Consider the following 19338-nt stretch of genomic DNA (forward strand, 5'->3'; position numbering starts at 1 on the left):
ACCGTGGACCGTATAGTGGAGATCGTAACTATGTGCTGCTCATTACTTCTGGAAAGTTGGTCTTGCAGCTGCCAGGAACCTGCAGTACTGAGCACAGTGCACTGAGCTGGCCATTAGCTCTGACCAGCAATGACAGCTTAGAGCTACAGCTGAAGTCAACCGCGCTGATCAACAGAGTGGAACAACAGCTTTCCAATCATCGCTGTCAGACACTGAGAGGTTCACAGAACAAAGACAGTCATTTACATTAAAAAGGAAAATACATCTTAAATCATCGTCTACCTGCTTCTCCTTTGATTTGGGAGACGTGCGTGTGGATGTGTGAACATAAACGAGTTCACTAAAGTCTTGACAAAAAAAAAAAAGAAGAAGATGAAACTCCCTTGAGGATAGCATCAAGACACAATTACACAATTTCTGGAGCTTGATGATAAATGGCAGAGTGGCAGAACAGTGCCAGGGTGACTGTGACACAATGCGAAATTGTTAGCGCTTCAAAACTTAATAAGATTTTTTGATTTATGATTAATGGATTATTGTGTTTATGGGCAATTCTTCATGGAACAATCCAAGGCACACAGAAATAAATATAAATACTTCTTCTTTCGATGCTGTCTATCGTTAAATGATTTAAGCTGCTGGTAACCTTTCTCATTTTCTGTTTGGCCTTGCATCAAAAGAAATGTTTCTTGCAAAAGGAAAGGAGTTTTACTAAAGTGTATACATGGAACATCACGGATGATAACAAGTCTCCTAGACACATTCAGATCCCATAGGCTGATTAGTATTTTGTAAAATATGTAGAACTTGCAGCAGTATTGTCGGTTTGTAGTGTTTGTCATAATAACTTCAGCAAGCAAAGTAATATCCTCTAAGTGCTCCACTATCTGCCATTGTCAGTCTGTGCAAGCTGTACATCTGGTCACGGGGGGGAACAGCCACGTCTCTCTGAGCTGTAAAACAATGCAGCAGACTTCAAGCCAACAATTAAAGCAGCAATAATATTTTTGTCACCTACACAACAGATCGAATATCAAAGGATTTACTTGTAGCGATCATCCAGCTCCGCAGTTCTCTTCAGCTCTACGGAACCTTTTCACATTGTTTATCTCGTTGTTTTGTTTTTATGACCCACAACTGCTGTTTTGGCTCCGTAACGCAGCTCTTGTTAACCCTCTGTCCAGTTGTAAATGCTACAAATGCTAAATTGTTTTTACATGAAAATTATCCCTCCCTGCCTTAAAAGGCCTTAGATGTAACTCTGGACTCTTTAAAATGTGCAGCACTATGAAGTAACCGCCTCTCTCTCCACCTGCCCTGCTTACTGCAGCTCAAGAACACCAGCTCACCTATGACTCTGCTCATACACCCTGAAGACCGGTTCATGCTTTCCTTAATTCCTTTTTCGTCAATGTAAATTTTGGGTCTGCATGGACTCCAACCTGCAGAGGCCCAACTTAGTGCAGGATTGGTTACTGAGGTTTGTTTCAAGATTCAAGATTAACTTTATTGATAGTGATATTTGTCTTGGGCTATTCACCCATGCTACAGTCAACATAAGCAGAGACAAACTATTTCATACTGAAACCCTGGAAACCTGAGTCTGAGTTTTTGAGACAGTCATTAACACACTGCATTATCTGGGTGGATTTGCTCAACTGTAGCACTGACTACTTATTTTGCTCATGATGTGTCTGCCAGCAGTTAAAAAAAATACATGACTGACAAGTTAACAAGACAAATAACTTGTTTTCACACAAGTGTTTTTTTAAAAAATAAAATAGCTCTGATAAGCTAGGTTACATCAGATAAAGGTAATAAGCATAAACTAGTGGGTGACCATGGTGGAGTGTTTAGCAGCCAGATAGCCACATAATACACCCCAGGAGTTGGTAGATCGGAAAACAAGCTTCAAACTGCAGCTAAAAAAAAGAAAGGTGAATATTGGATTTCATCATGTGATCAGAGATGTGATTCTAAATGAATGTTAATGTTGTCCTGTGTCAGCTGAATGTGTGAAAAAGCATGATAGTTAACATGTTAAGGCAGTAGTACCACTGTTTTATGTGCGAGCCTTCAATCAGGAAAAAGATTAGTGTGGTCTGACACACCCTGTGTGTATGTGACAGCTTGCACCTGTACTGAGCATGAAAAATAACAGAAATTACAAAGCAAGGAATAAACTCTGCATTTAAAATTAATTGTATTCAAACTATTTGTGCTCTTGGAGTAATATGTAGATATCTCTAATTTAGGAAATAGCTTTGGGCATGTGTTTGTGTGTCACATTAATTCCAACAACTCCCACAAGAAAAAGAAAAGTGTTATTAGAATTTGGAAAACTGTATAGAAATTGTGAAGTCATGCATAACTATTTAAAGTAAATGTAATACTGATTGAAAATTGATGGTAATGTACTTTTAATTTAAAAACACTATTCAATGCATATTTAAAATAGTAATCACAATTTCTGATTACTCCAAGTTCAAACACACACACGCATGCACGCACGCACACACACACACACACACACACACACAGAGCTGTGCAGGGTCTCAGTCTCCCTAAGTGAGGCATCCTAAGTGCCATAATTATCACACATCCTCCAGCTGTTAATCAAAGGCGCTAGCTGATTGTTTTGGAATCAAAGAGTGGACCTGCAGCCTCTTGTGATGTTTAAAGACAGCCGGTGTCTTCTTGTCAACGAGTTGTATTGAAGATGGATAATGACGAGCAAGAGCGGTACGGCCGACTTCTGTAGGCCCCTGACTCCTCCGACTGTTTCTTTTAATTACGCCAGCGTAGAAGAGATGCTAAGAAAGAAACTCAAAGAGTCCAATGCAGAACGGCTGTTTGTTCTCTGATAGCACCTGAAGAGTGTGACAGATTCTCCTTTCATGTCTGCTCAGGTTCACTTTTACATTACTGCACCACATCAGATCAATCTGTTAAAAACACCTCTTTGTTGTTGAGTAGCTTCGTCAGGTGGTGTTGCTCCCTGACTCCATCAACACTCTGACTTTCTTACCTTCAGCCGTTCCAGGTCAGGTCTCTCCATGCTGACCACCGCAGCCAGCAGCTGGTCCTCCAGACCATCTCTGGTCACTGTGAAATTTATCAAGGTGCACTGGGCCTGCAGCTCCGGCTGGTAATGAGGGCTGGCAAGCTTGGTGTGCAGGATGAGACGGAAGCTGGGGTTGTACTCGCACTCCTTGTCTCCGATCTTTATGTATCTTTTTGGGTAAATGAGAAGCAGAAGTTTTTGATCACTGAGGGTTTCTAAATGAAAGCAAAGACTCTGAAGCAGCATGATGCGACAACAGCAGACATCAGACGACTCGTCATTATCAGAAGTTCTATAATCATCTGTCTGTTCGGGCAAACTGTCCGATGTTTTTCTGCATTCAAACAAATGTGTTCTGTCTTTTTTTCGAGGACACTTTCATAAGTAGTGATCAATGGATGTCTTCTCAATGTCATGTAAGGATTTAAACTTGTGTAAATTTATGCTGTACTAAATAAACAAACCCTATAAAATGACCACCTTTTGACAACACTAAATAGTTGTTCTTCAAAAGAAAACTCTTCATGAAGTGCTGACAAATACAAGACATTTTTCCTGAAACAGCTGGACACTGTGGTCTGAAGCAAACCTTACACAAAAATGACATAATGAAGCATTTGTTCGGGACTTTTAAAATAGAGGAGCAGCTTTTTCTTGTCCAGCCATATACTCAATGTTTGATGACAAGCTGTATCCTCAATAAAATCTGAAATAAAGGGTCCCTTTTGTTAAAAATGACACCTTCTTTGTTTGTATGTCTTTATTTGATGAAGACAGGATCTTCACTCTGTATTTACTGACTTCATTGTAGTCTGTGTGGTTGCTAATTTACTCTTCTTCCTGTTAATTTATCTGATAAGTACAGTTAAAGTTGTGGCTGTAAATGGATTATTGATCCAGAACCAGAAAAGATGCTGATAACCAGGAATTGATCAGCACAGGATTTTCCAAACACTGAAACTAGATATACCACTCTTGATTAGAGCTGCACTTGTCTGATATTTTGTGTTTATAATCTTTTAAATTTAAATTTCAGTTAAATATAAATGCAACAGAAGAAAGTAAAATTATCAATACCTATGTGGTTTGTATGAGCAAAAAGGTCTATGAGTTAGAAACAGAAATGTTTCAATGAAAATGTTATAGCTAATAGAAGTGATAACAGTTTCATAAATATGTGTCTAAATATAAAAGACATTTTTATCAAGTTAGGATTTTCATAAACAATTGAAGCACCATTGGTCATTGACACTTTAGAGCACATCATATTCATCAGGTCAGGGCTAAGAGAGACTCAGTAAGCAGTCTTGCACAGTCAGACCTATCTCTGGAGAATGATCTGGTTGCACTTGTCCTGTGTCATTATTATTCCTCTACAAGGGGAAAAATGCATTTGTATTTCTTTAAACCAACTACAATTATCTTGGGTGGTGGTAAATCCAGGATGATTCTTTAAGATGCATTAGGAATTGTGTTGAAATGTACAATGTGTTACTGTATATATTGTGAGTGAAAGTAATTATAAAAGACATCCCTGTTGCTGGACACTGTGGGATTTTTGATCAAATTTGCTAATCAACTTATAAGAAAAGGAACAGTGGCTACATTTTCATTTAAAACAGAGTATTCGATCAACAAAAAAACATCGAGATTAGGAATCTGTGCCAGCATCTGATGCCAGCTGATAATATTCCACAAAAGAACAACACTTTTCAGAACAGTGCTTCACACAAATTTCCGTAACAACCAACAAAAATCCTGAGGTGGGAAGCCTTTAACTCGCTCTAACTTACCTGCCCTTCTTGATTGTTTCTCTGCCCAGCAGAGGTCCAAGAACAGGATCCAAATTTTCCTCCAAGTTCTCTATCAGAACCACATCACCTGCTGCCAGCGCTCTCTCTATGGCATCTAGATACCTTTTGGGACAAACAGCAGGAATCCTTCTGTCAGAATTCACAATGTATCCAAAAAACAGACCAGCGCTGAATCCCCCTCTGAAACCTCTTACCCTCGCTGTCCGATACGGATGACTCGCAGGTCTTCCCCGTATTTGGTTTTAATCCATTTGATGCCCTGCAGCTGGGGGTCCACCATGAGGGGCCAACGCTGGCAGGAGGTGAGAATAGTGGCGTTCTCAGTGGACATCCTGTCAGCAGGCAGGCCCTCGTTCTGCCACGCTGCAATGTCAGCGTCGTCTGTCAGCATGGCCAGAGGGTCCAGGTCAGGGGTCACTGGGATGGGAACCTCACACATCATACCAGCGGGTGTTTATAAGGATTCAGCCTTTTATTTGAAGTGTTTTAAGTTATCTTTCTTATACTTTTCTTCTACTGCATGTATGTTTAGATTCTTCAATCAATTTTGTGACTTTAACTCTACTGCGACAGAGAAAATAAATCTTAGAAAGTTTGTATTATTAAAAGACCTTTCTTCAACTTGTTTAATATTGTGTCCACTCTCAACCAGCTTCAGAAATTTGTCGGAGAATACACAAGCAGCCCGTGCTGAACAATCACAATTCATTCATCACAAGATTATTTTAGTCCACAGAATAATACCAGAATTCAATGCTTGAGTGAGTATTCTCAGAAGCTTAAAACATTTCTGAACAGAAAACAGGCAAAAATGGTTAAAATTTCAAAATGACTTGCATAGGGCTCATGCACATTATTGGAAAATAATTTTGAAATAAACTGGAAATTTCCTTCAATATTGTCTTTAAGATCAGTAATCTCCACTGGCATCCATCCATCCATTATCTATATACCGTTTAATCCTCAATAGGGTCTTAGGGGGGCTGGACGCTATCCCAGATGAGTAACGGTGAAGGCAGGGGACACCCTGGACAGGTCACCAGTCTATCGCAGGGCCACACTTAGAGACAGACAACCAATCACACTCACATTCACACCTACGGACAATTTAGAATCACCAATTAACCTCAACATGTTTTTGGAAGCCGGAGAACCCGGAGAGAACCCACTCTGCACGAGGGAGAACATGTTCCTTCCCACTGTTGTGGACTGCTTGCAGACTGCTGAAGCTTATAGGGAATCCAGATGTTTTGGATTGTTGGGTGTTTCTGTTTCTGCCTTTGTGAAGCGCTATGAGATGACTTGTTGTTGTAAATATGCGCTATACAAATAAAATTTAATTGAATTGAATGTAAACTCCACGCAGAAAGATCCCAGGTGTCCTCACCAGGACGCAAATCGTCTTTCTGCGAGGCAACGGTGCTAACCACCGAGCCACCTTGCAGCCCACCCACTGGCATTGGAAGCTTAAATAATTGAAACTTAGAGGCACAATATAGAAGGAGCCCAAGTCGACCCAATGATAGTTCATAGGGTCTAGGGTTTGGCTCCATCGCAATCCTCTTAACCTATACAACACCCACCTTCAGCTGGCTGAGGTAAGGCCTCCAGGTGTTGTCCATCAGCTGCAGCCTGTAGCGTTTGGTGAAGTATCCCAGGTAGGAGATGAAGGCAGTAATGAGGAGGACGTCCCCACACAGAGTCCTCTCTTGTTTCTTAAAGTTCTCTACGGCCTCTGCCCAGCGAACGTTCTCTGATGCTAGACCACCCACCTGGAACATGTGGACACAACAGCAGCACAGTTATTTTTTTTTCTCCACTGAAACTTACATGGCTACACCATATTCCCCATGGGCACGCTGTAAAATCAAATCTAAATTAATCTATGGCTTCCATCGTCGATGCACCGACCCATAAACATCAAGAAAATCTCCAGAACATCAATGACTTGCTAGCTGCAAGTCATTTTTTATTAGGCTTTCATATCCTTTATAACCTCTCAGCTCGTGTACCAACAGCTCGACTTTTTACTGCAGCAATGATCCAATCTCCCCCCAGGGATCAATAAGGTTCACCTTAATATCTTATCTCTTCTAAACTTGAGAGGCCGCACACTTTGATACAGACTGTAACTTCTCAGCACACATCACTGTGTACTTCAGCAAGTTGACTGCGTTTGCTTTGTTATTTGGGATTGACTAACAGATGAGCAGAACCTGTCGTCCTTTTGTTGCTCCTGTCAGGCCTTCCAGAAGCTTCTTCTGAATAACTTAAATTATCATACTAACACTGTCAACACTCATCTTTTTGTTTTGCTGCTGTCAGCAAGAGATTTACACAGCGGTAGATAATGGTGGGATTTAGGCATAAATGTATTTATGTGTGAGTGCATAAGTGTAAACCCATGTACTGTGCATCGAAAGGAAGAGACAGCCACACAAAGCAGAAATGAAGTTGGGTATAAATGCTAAATAAAAATGTGTGCACTTGGGGCTTTATCTGTTTATTGGCTATAAATATCTATAAATCTAGAACACATCATTTCTTCTGGCTGGCCATGACAGACATTTTTATGTTATTTCATTTATCAGTTTTTTGTTGTTTTTTTTAAACTAAAAATGCCACTTCTAACCCTATTCACACCTCTTCTCTGTAATTAATGGCCAAGCCTATATTCAGCACCACATAAATCAAACAGTTATTATAACTGATAACCAGTTTCTGCATGTCTCCACTGAGATTTTGTTCCTTCCCCCCTTTTTTTTTTACAGTCCCTGGGGTATAGGCTTCTTTGCCATCCCTCTGCTCTTCAGGTCCCTCCACAGATTCTCAGTGGGAGTCGGGTCAGGTCATTCAGGACTCTCGTTGGGCCAATCCAAAATGGTTCTATCACTTTCCTTTATCCATTTTTTGACTTCTTGAAGACGTATTCATGTGCACATTATGTGTTACAACACTATATGTAATAATGTGTAAGCAGCATGTTAATGTTGCATCTTCTCATGATGCAACATGTAACTCGCTGTGGTTCAATCTAAGACAATGTATTGTAGGCACTCTATGAATGCACAACACCATTGATCTACAACTGCTTCTATTGTTCTTATTTTTAGAGAAAAGTGTTTGCAAAATAAATACATTTACGGTATGAATTTGTGAAGTAACTTAACACTAAAACAGTATCACTGGTATATACTTGAGTTTAGTTTTCCACAACACATACAAAACAACATGTAAAAAAAAGAAATCATACAAAATGTGACCATGTATTTTTTTTATCCAAACAGTACAGTTTATATGTAAACATGAGGTGAGAGAAATTGTGTTATGTAATATTGAAAACTATTCTGAAAGGGAGGGGGACTGCTGCATGGTGGGGCAGTTGCCTCGCAGCAAGAAGGTCGTCGGTCTGCATCCCGGTGGGGGAACCGGGACCTTTCTGTGTGGAGTTTGCATGTTCTCCCAGCGTGGGTTCTCTCCGGGTTCTCCGGCTTCCTCCCACAAGGTCCAAAAACATGTTGAGGTTAATTGGTGATTCTAAATTGTCCGTAGGTGTGAATGTGCGTGTGCTTGGTTGTCTGTCTCTACATGTAGAGCTGAGTGGCCCCCCCCCCGTGACCCAAGTGAGGATTAAGCAGTGTATAGATAATGGATGGATAGATCGGAAGTTGTCTATGCATGCATTTTGTTTTCTCTGGGTGCTCCTGCTTCCTCCCATACAGTCCAAAATCATGTTGAGGTTAATTAGTGATTCTAAATTGTCCATAGGTGTGAATGTGAGTGTGCTTGGTTGTTCAGGGTGCCCCCTGCCTTTGCCCTAAGTCAGCTGGAGTCCAGCCCCCCGTGACCCTCGTGAGGATTAATAGGTAGACAATGGATGGACGGATGGGACACTGTTTGGACTTTCTGGCTTAACTTTTTCAGCTTAAAGCATTATTTGTATATACTTTTGTCTTCTTATTAAGGTCAGATTTGGTAACACTTGTGTTCATTTTGTTGGAGAAACCCATGTTTATGACCAAAACTAGACTAACTAAACTGCAATATGTGACAACGAGAACTATGCAGAAAGGATGATTATGTGAGAAATGGATGGATGAACAAATGAACTGTTTACCGTTTAAGTGTAAAGTATTACTCCATATTCTACATACATTTATGCAATTACAAACTGCAACCTTCCTCTGCTGCTGAAAATTAAGCTGATTTGACTGCTTGACCTAATCACTTCTGTTAGCAAGATGGATCATGTGTCTCTGTTATTAATTTATTCTGATATTATCTGAAATGTATGAAATTAATCTGCAGTCCACTGAGAACAGGCAAGAAGCAACAAAAACAACCGGGATATATTAGAAAAACGCTGGCTGCAGCATGGTGACATTTATAAAAAGATAAACTAATTGGTTACAGTGCTGTGGATGTAGCATTAACGTTACCTCCAATCTGATATCGTTTGGGTTGCCATAAGAAGAATAAGTACACTTCAGGATTAATGTCAGCAGTCCGACTGAATCATCCTCCAGATAAATAAATAGCAACAGATTTACGCTAAAGCTTCCCTACTCAATTTGAACCTGGACAGTGAGCACTGTGCTTGTCAACAGGTTAGTCAACCAGCTTCTGAATGAGTCGCTTCTCTGCAGTGGAGAGTGAAGGTAGCGGTGCTGATGCTGGGGAGGCAGAAACAATGGTGTTCTGTTCAAACAGGCAGAATTCAGAAATGCTAACAGGATTTACTGAGAAGAATCAGTGTTGTATGACTGCGGAGCCGAGGGACGTGAACAGCGTGTGTTGTAGAACAGTGTCTTTTTCATTAACCTTTACTGGCGATAAGAATGACACCTGTAACCGTGGTAACGCTGCCCAGGTAGCGACAGCTGTAGCCTTAAAAACGCTAGAAAATGTTTAAAAAAGGAAATTTGCAACACAAATGAGACTAAAATGTGATTAAAACTAGGGCTGAATAAATATCACACTAATTTCTAAATCACAATATGATCATATGCTAAATCCAAATTGTAATTTTTTGCTGAAGATAAAAAAAATCATATTCTCAAGAAATTGAAGAGCACATCTGTTTTGTACAGACAACAGCAAAAATAATAGTTTTCATATTTTTTTCAGTGAAAAGCAATAAAAAACGCTGGAATTGTGAATCATCGAAATCACAGTATCTGTGAAAGTGATTCACTTTTCTTCATATTGTTCAGCCCTGATCCAAACCCGAAAAATGAAACATTTTTGATGACAAAACCTAACAAAAATGACACTAATTTGTCTACAGCTATACCATCTTTTTGTCAAGAGACTAACACAAGATCACAATAGCACTAAATAAGTAAAAAGAAAAGAGAGCCACGCTAACAAGCAGAGTTAAAAAAGACACAGTGAGTCTATGTGTGTGTGAGTTTGTACACATCTGCATCTATCTGAAGGGAAGTGCGGATGAGAGAGATGGGGAACTGTGTGTGTGTGTTTGTGCGTGTGGGTGTGTGTGTGTGTGTGTGGTACTGGCTGGGATGCTCTGTGTGACCCTGCTGTTGCCCTCCTCACCAGGCGATTGGCCAGGGAAATGGTGCGCGCGGTTGATTCTGCCTCCTGTTGGCACTTGAGCTTGTCTACAGTGGCTTTCTCAAACTTGGCTGTCAGCTTGGCCAGGTTCTCATTAAGGTGCTGATAGGCCACAAACACACACACAGACACAGAAATAGAGAGAGAGAGAAAAAATTGGCACTTGTTAAAATAAAGTACGGTCATAAAGAATCCTCAAAGACAGAGAACAAAGACAGCAGAAGTCTCCCTATGAAAAAAAAAAAAAAAAAAAAAAAACTTAAGAGTGTGTGAAAAGTTGGGTAAAACTTATCATTCCCTCCACTATGGATTTATTTGGCATATGGAGGCAATTAGCACAAGGACAAACAGGATTAATCGGTGGAGAGGCACACAGGTTCAGTAGATTAGTTTGAGGATTGCTAATTCCCCTTGGCTCCGAACCCACTCTCCGCTCAAGCGATCTGACTGAGTGGTGAAAAATGACAGCGAGAAGTCATGCTGGATCTTATTAAGCGTCTTCACTCTGCACTCTGCAGGTTTTGATGTAAGCCGCCGCGGCGTCCCGATCCCCGCACTCTGCTGGGGCTCCCTGGAACTCTGTGGTGCTGAATGTCAAAAGCCACTGAGAAACAATTATTTACAGGCGCTTTTATCAATAGGGTTTTTAGGTTGATGGATTTGGTTTTAGATTAATGAACAGCAAAAGCCTTTAAAAGCACTTACACCAGCTTTGTATTGATGAAATGCTGGTGGTATATCATTACTGGAAGAGCTCATGTGTCAACTGTCACTCAAGCGTTGATAAAATAATTCATATCCTGAGTTTATGCTTCAGTTTATAACCGCTGGTTGTTTCTATTTTATTTCTGTAGCATTAGATTCCTATTATACTGCATATCTGCAGGGTTTAATAGAGTTGTTGATCCATACTGATGTCTCAAAAATCTTTTATTAGCTAGGTGCTGAGTTTTCTGGATTTCACAAGTCATTTTTCAACTCTCAGTCTCTTGTAAAAAGTGAGCCCAGGAGCTAAAGTTTGCAGACATTTTTAGTGTGTCAGTGCATTTTGTGTCAAACAAATGATAACATATAATACAAGAACATGGTCTCAAAGAACAATAAGTCCTTTCTTTAATAAAATAGTAATATCATTTCACAGAATATATCTTCTGGATTTTCGATATTGAAAATGCCTTCTTTTGAAATTGATACTTGTCATGCAACAAATAAACTTTTCATTTCCTGCATACTCATTCCAATGCAGTGGCTTACTTTGATCTTGCTCTTGATGGCTGTGAGCTTCTCCTGTGCAGCAGCCAGCTCTGCGTTGGCCTTGCTCAGGGCCTGACGCTTGGGTTCCACCTCGCAGTACACCTCGTAGAACTTGACAATGTTTAAGACCCAGGAGCACAGACCCGCTGCTGCATACGACTTGGACGCCACCAGATCTGGCTGGAACTCTGGATCCTAGAGAGTATCACAAAGATAAAAACACAACTGTATAAAATAATAATAATACATTAAAAAAAAAAAAAATCATAAAACAAACAAACAAACAAACAAAATAAACGCTGATTAAACACTTCATCAGAGAGCATGGACATGTATATGGGTGATGTCAGGTGTTGTCTATTATGTTGAACATTATTAGAATTTAAATCTAGCAGGTATAATATCTACGTTTTCCAACCTGTCTTCTATAAATGAAACAGTTATAGTAATTTGGTTTGGTTAGGCTACATGAGGCAGTAACTACACTATTTACTAAACTCTGACTAGCCTGATTTAAGAAAGTTGCACGAATTACTAATCCATCCTTGGACACTTGCTGAGTTTCCATCTAACTATAAATAACACATTTAAATGTAGTAATGTCAATATTAATCTATTAATCAGGACAACAGTTGTTGCTGAATAACTGCTGACATTGTGCTTCTGACCTGTGGAATTATTTTTCTATCTTTCATTAAAAGCGTGATGTTTCGATTTGAGAGAATTATTTCTTCATTTTACCTTCAGATTTGTTGTCATGCTTTACCTCCAAACTCTGCCCTCTCCCTCGAATAACCCGTGTTCAGGTGTAAATGTGAAAATCTGCTTCTATACAAACGTCCTGTGCTTCAGTTTAAGTGCATCTCCTCGCTCTCAGACTGCTTCTGTGCGATTGCAAAACATCTGCTCTCAGATTTGTGAAACAACCCTGTCAAAAGTCCTCAACCAGCACAAAGTCAGGCATGATGTTGACCAATGAAACCGCCAGTGGCTCCTTGCAGACGGGCTTGATTTACTTCTTACAGCGTTCTCACAGGTGGTTATGGTATGACCTGGTTCATAAGCTCCAGCCACTGTGGCTAGTTTGTAAAGATTGTTATCATTGGCCACCACACCAGTAAGACTTTGTGAGCTCTGTGTGCTTGTGATTACAATGCTTCACTATAAGATGATGACTAAGAACTGTGGGTGTTGTTTTCTTAATAAATGTGTATTTTTGCAAAACTACTACTAAATACAATATATATATATATATATACCATCCAGCATCATGAAGTGCTTTAATTCGCACTCAGCTCTCAACATTTTACCATTTTGAACAGGAATGAGGAATTTCAAACTGAATTCACCTTTCACCTGAGCTGGCTCACTGGGTTTCTGTGAGGAGTCAGAAATGAATCAAGCATAACATTCAACCACCAAAACTAATTTTTCTGTTCAGGAATGTAGGTAAATAACTACAATTTGACATCTTAATCAAGAAATAATAATGGGCTTCATTTTTATGTCAGTTTTTTGTAAAACAATCAATAAGAAAATTCAAAAATAACAATAATAATTATATTCTAGCATTAAAAATATCACTTCAGTTAAGGAGCTTCTACACACTGGTGTATTAACTGTTACAGAAACATAAGAAATGGTTTTGGTAATTACCAATGCTGTTAATTTAGGACAGCTGTGGCATAAACCTAACATTGGATGGTGGTCTAATACATTCGTTAAGCACTGTATGTTTTGGGTTTTTTTTGTTTTTTTTTAGAAGAAATGGAAATCATTTCAAATTAACAGATCCAGGAAAATGAACCTGTGTGGTGTTCATAAGTAACTGAAACTGAATTTTGTCTTTATCTGCTGCACTGACATACCTTGCATCCACTCCACTGAACTCCATAATCAGGGCGGCTGTTAAATTTGTAACGCTTCATTTACCGGTTGATTTTTTTTCTGGCTGTCATTTGGATGCTTGGCAGCCATAATGTGCCACTGTCATCGTAATCACACCCCTGCTGAATTTATGACTTATTAGTTGAACTTACCGAGTGGCAGACATTGCACGCTGTGTGCTGTTAGTGCCGACATTAGTGAGTAAAGGCTAATTGAAACGTCACCTGCAGGTAAGGCTGAATGGCCTTCAGGCAAGCCTCTGGGATGTTTTCCTTGTTGAAGTTTATCAGAGAGTCCAGGAACGCGTCCACTTTGGCCATCATCACCTTTGCAGCCTTCCAGCTGCGATCCTTCGGGACTTTGCCACCGGGTGCCATCAGTACCATGACTGCTGCTGTGACGTTGGTCACCGCCGCCACTGGAGAGCCAAACGACTTCAGTTCCGTCAAATTGTTCTGAAGTAGGAGAGACAGAGGGAATAATGGATGAAAAATGAAAGCCCTGATTTAATTGAGTTTGAGCGACTGCACATCTCTGTGGTCTTCTGGGGGGAAAAAGAAAGAAAATGGAAAGGATTAGAATAAAGAAAGAAGAACCTGTGCTGACTTTGAGAAGACAACAGATAATTCTAATTAGGGCATCTTTAGAGAGCTCTAAGCAGTGATTGAACTGTCTGTTCTGCTTGTTTGAACAGAGAGCACCTTTTAAACACAGAGGGTGTTTTTGAAAATCCCCCAGGCTGCTCATAAACCTACACGGGATGCAAGGATGAAGTTAAATGTCTGCAGAACATAGGGAAGACATTATTTTTCAAAGACTCTGCTAAATCCTGTGATTCAATATTCTTTTATACAGTTCAAGGCCTTTGTGGACATAACTTATTCCACTAAAGCTGTAAAAACAAAATCACACAAAGAAAAAAGAGCACGACCCCACTAGGAAAAAGACCAAAACTAAGATGGAAAAGTATGATGGAGAAAATCAATAAGCCACAGCGAGGGATAAGAGAGTAAGTGACCTTATTGAGAGTGTTAAGGGCATCTTGAGCGGCTAGGAGAGCCGGTTCGGCCTTGGCTAAGTCCTCTTCACAGTCTCTCTGTTTGCCACTGACCACCACAGCGATGGCCGCCACCTTTTGTTCTTCCTCATCAGCCACCGCCTTCTCCTTGGACACCTTCTCAGTTTCTATCCCGACCACCTGGGGACGGCACACAGGATTTATTGCTGAGTTAATGCTGGAAGTTCTGTCAGTGGCTTAAGTAAACGCAGCATGGACAGAGTGAAACTAAAAACCTGCTAAACAAGCAACAATGTTCAGTTTCAACAGTAAAGAACACGCACACAAAGGAAAAAAAACAACATTTAAATTACAAGTGACTGATCGTGGCACTAAAAATCAGCAATAAGGAACTTTGAATGCTAATAAACTCAGAGTAAAGCGTGCTCAGGAAAACAACATGCTACTCCTTAGCTCTCTGACCGATGTGATATTGATCCATAACACAAGATGAAAAAGATCAGGGGTTTAAGCCCAGCTTTCTCAGAATTTCTCACGCTGTAGTAAACAGTTTCTACACCCAACATCAGAAATCTATCTGTGGATTATCCAGAGTGATGGTGACACTGCTCCTGGAAGGACAAGTGGGTGCTTAATTTTTAAAATGTCAATTTTCATTTCTGTGAGCACCGCAAGAGAAATTCCATTAAGCTCCACTGTATTAGGGATCACTGGAGGAATTTTATCTACAGATATCCAAAACTATCTGCATGGCTAGACACCACTCGGAATACTGGGGGTGAGTCAAGTGAGAAAAAGAAAAAAAAGCATTTCATATATTTTCTATATATTCTTGCCTGGATCAGCTTGTCAGCGTCCTCATTCTTCTGTTTGAGTTCCACTTCTTGAGCAGCAAGCTTGGCCTTGAGGTCATCCACCTATCAGAGGATGAGACAGTGGAGACCAGGAAGTCAGCAGGATGTGACTGGCTGATATTACTGTCTAGCTAAAGATCTGGATGAATGAACAGAGAATCATATTCAGTGGAGCAATATAAAAGACTGTCCAAATTGCACATTCTTCAGTTTTCTCTTAATTCAAATTTAAAGCTGCAGTAGGCAGAAACCTGCAAAAGTAAAAAAAAATAAAATAAAAAAACAAACAAAAAAACAAACAAAATAGCCCAAAAGCAAAAAAAAAAAAAAAATGTAAACAAAAAAACAAACAAAATAGCCCAAAAGCAAAAAAAAAAAAAAAATGTACAGACTTCCACATTAGTCTAAAAAGTCTTCCATCCAACCGACTGTGCCACCACCTCCCACTTTTTGTTGCCTTTTAGATGATCTTGCCTGATCTGTAAAACGTTAGTATGGAATTTTTGACCAGTGGCACCTACTATTTTTCTAATTATGCAACAGTTTGCGACCAGCATTTTCTTCTTTTTTTTCATTGTGCCTTTGCTAACAGCTTTGTGCCACATCAAATTACCACCACAGATGTCCTGTTACCTTTTATAGACCAACATTTGGGGTAAATAAACCAGTTTTACCTGATACCTTTTGGTCGCATCCGGCTGTTTAGCACCTTCTTTTTTGAGTCTTGTGACTTCTACATGGACAATACCACCCTCTGCAGATGTCATTCATTTAAAAACTTCTGCATAGCGTCACTACAGGTCAGAAACTAAACAGAGTACTTTTGAAAGGAATGGCTCAACTACAATATTTTCAAATATTCACATTTACTTTCTTTCCTCTGATGTTTGTGACTTTGGTTCTAGCATAGAATTATGACTGGCAGCAGAGAGAGACAGATGGCCTGGCTCTGTTCAAAGTTCAAAAATACACCTACTTACACCTCTTAAGTTCACTAATTAACAAGCTGCTTCTCATTTGTTTCATCTGTACAAAAACAGAAACGTGAACAGCTGGTGGTTTGACAGGAAGCTAGGTATAAATAATGAAGTCATCATGGAGTCAGTCTGGTGTTACATGAAGAGACAGAAGACACTCGGCCCAAATCCAATGCAAGACTTAGGAAAGTTCTACAAGATGTCTGAAACACCTGGTGATGTTTGAGAGACATCACAGCAAATATTTATTTAGAATTCTGATCTTTACTTCACTTTGCATGAGGTTAATGGTTAAATTAAAACAATTTCTGGCAGGATCTTTGAAAGTTTCCTCACGATACTTTTAGTTCCGAAAATCCAATATACGTCAGAGCTGAAGACTCCTCTTGGATGAGAGCTGGAATGTCTTCAAGAACCAAAAAGAGAAGTTCAGTTGCTTTCTACTGAACCTCTTAGGATTACCATGGTCTGGATGACTGAGAATCTGCACAGAATCCCTTAATGATTGTGTAACAGAAAATGGTGTCTGATTAAAAAATGATTCAGATTTTGGCAGAGAGGATCATAATCAGTGTAATGCTTTGGAGTTCTCCATCAAAATAAATCAAATGAAAAATGAATTTGTAACTTTCATTATTCATTGTTGCCTCACAGATGAATAATTGTCCCTCAGCTGAATTTGTAAATGCTCATGTTTGGGTTGTTGCTTCAGAATTAGACTGTTGAACAAAAAATAATAATAAAAAGAAAGCTCAGCATTGCAATTTTAATATTTGGTGTTTTGGTCATGTGGCTGGACTGTACCATTAGCTGTCAGAACACATCAGAGTAGGACAACCACGTCTAACCACTGATTTTTTTATTGGCTACAGTAAATGGTAGATGTTACTAGATGCTAGAGACTATATGCTGTCTATAACATTATTATAATATCATTGTCTTATTTTAATAAATGTAGCTGTTTAAAGGCTGCTACTCAATGTTAAATCTCAGCAACAACAACAACAATACATTGACCCTCTTCAAATAAAGCATATATTGTGACCAGCATTAATGATACAGTCTGACCAGTGCTTCACACGGACATGGGAAATTGGAATACTTAGTTATTGTTATCTTTGTTCCGAAGTAAGAAACTAAACGTGAATAGTAAATATTAAACTGAGAGACGATTTGTGAAGTAATCAAAAAAATATAATTGAGGTTTCAAACACGTTTTCATTTCAATCAATTTGATGATATGAATTAAACAAAGAACTGTGAAGAGTTTTAGACACATTACAACAGCTCATTTTATGTTGCAAAACAAATGGGTTGTCCTAGCAATAGTACATGTAAGTGTAGCTGTGGTTCAGTGGGTTGTCCACTAATTGCTAGGTGGGTGATTGGTGAATAGCTCCACATGGCAGAGTGTCTCTTGGCAAAACACTAAATCCCAAGTTGCACCTGAAGGCAGGTAAACCTTGTGTGGCAGCTCTGCCACCATTGGTGTGTGGACTGGTCAATGGGAAACCCAATGTAAAGTGCTTTTTCGGACCTAGATAAGGTTAGGGCTTTGCAAGTTGTGGACCATTTACCATATAAAATGAGAAATCTATTGACAAAATCATGCTTGGTCATTGTCCTGTATTTTTATTTGTTTACACAGAGCAGAGATAAAAACACTACAGGAACACTGCTCACTGTTGTTGCTCAACAAGAAACAATTCCAAGCATGTAACTCTGTAAAATCACAGTACCACATTTTCATTCCTGAACAAACTAATGATCAGCCAAAATATTATGATGACCCCACGATGTGCTGTTGGGCCTTCGTGTTCCAACAAAACAGATACAACTCTCGGAGGCCTTGACTCTACAAGTCCTCTGAAAATGCCCGATCGGCTTTAGCAGCATATGCTTTGTCACGACACAGTGTTTCAGGTTCATGGTTTGTCTCTCTCATGTAGGTACCGACCACTGTTGACCAGCAGCCCCCCACAGGCCTTAGAAATGCTCTGATCCAGTCATCCGGCCTCAACAATTTGGCCCTTGTTATAATTGCGACGCTTTAGAGCTGCTCTTGGTATATTTCAGAATTTAAGGCCAGGTTAACAGTTCCCCTGCTTCTGCTTTTTATGCTAAGCTAGGCTAATGACATCCCAACACCATAAAGATTCTCAGAAACTGTTGAAATATTAAGCTAGTCCTTTAAGTTAAACATACAAACAATAGAATAAGGCAAATATATTTACCAATGAAAAACCTTGTCCAGTCTTTACAGAAGGAAGAAAATACCACATGCAATAATATGAAGTGACTAGTCAGCAGAGCAGAGGGGTGGGCTATTGACAATAATCTATTTTCTTCTCATTAAATTGTATAAGTAGCAATCATCGTGTATATCATGGACACTAATGAATCTATTGCCATCATCTAATTGAATCTGCCAGGCAGCTTTGACGTACCGATAATTTGTTTTTGTGGTGTGTATCATTACTGGATCGTATTAGCAACACAATCCCTGATCAAGCTTGATGGCAATTTAATCTAAACCTAAACATCTCCTCAATTCCTCAAAGCAATAAAATAGGATTCTGTGGCTGAGAAAAGTCGAACAAATAAGCTTTACAAAGGAGTCTAAACCTTTGCAGATAACATTTTGTACCCTGCAGGATTGTGCCATGGACCATGCATGTGACCTTTAATCCATTACTAGGAAAAAAATCTAAGCCTGTCCAAGCAGATAAAGGGCCAAAAAAGATGAGTGGCATGCATATGTGGGGAAAAAAAAAAAAAAAAGCTGCAGGACCAAGAGCTGCTATCAGCCTGCACACACAAATGCATAGAGCAAGGATGATCGTAAAGAGAAATTAAAGCTGTTACAAACTCCTCATAACTCCCGGACAAATAGGGC

The 19338-nt window shown here is 39.6% G+C and overlaps 1 protein-coding gene across 1 annotated transcript in view; it reads right to left on the reverse strand.

Annotated features, from left to right (window-relative positions):
• The window catches only part of dnah9 (dynein, axonemal, heavy chain 9), a 190233-nt gene that overhangs the window by 39692 nt on the left and 131203 nt on the right, over positions 1 to 19338 (reverse strand). The window contains exons 55-63 of the mRNA XM_008278388.1: positions 15448 to 15528; positions 14612 to 14791; positions 13818 to 14048; positions 11707 to 11901; positions 10435 to 10554; positions 6462 to 6650; positions 5073 to 5308; positions 4858 to 4980; positions 3029 to 3233 (exon numbers count right to left, since the gene is read on the reverse strand). Coding sequence (XP_008276610.1) covers positions 3029 to 3233; positions 4858 to 4980; positions 5073 to 5308; positions 6462 to 6650; positions 10435 to 10554; positions 11707 to 11901; positions 13818 to 14048; positions 14612 to 14791; positions 15448 to 15528 — 1560 coding nt within the window. The remainder of the gene's footprint in view (positions 1 to 3028; positions 3234 to 4857; positions 4981 to 5072; positions 5309 to 6461; positions 6651 to 10434; positions 10555 to 11706; positions 11902 to 13817; positions 14049 to 14611; positions 14792 to 15447; positions 15529 to 19338) is intronic.

The sequence above is a fragment of the Stegastes partitus genome, unplaced genomic scaffold (genome assembly GCF_000690725.1).
Source record: "Stegastes partitus isolate 25-593 unplaced genomic scaffold, Stegastes_partitus-1.0.2 Scaffold122, whole genome shotgun sequence".
Lineage (NCBI taxonomy): Eukaryota > Metazoa > Chordata > Actinopteri > Pomacentridae > Stegastes > Stegastes partitus.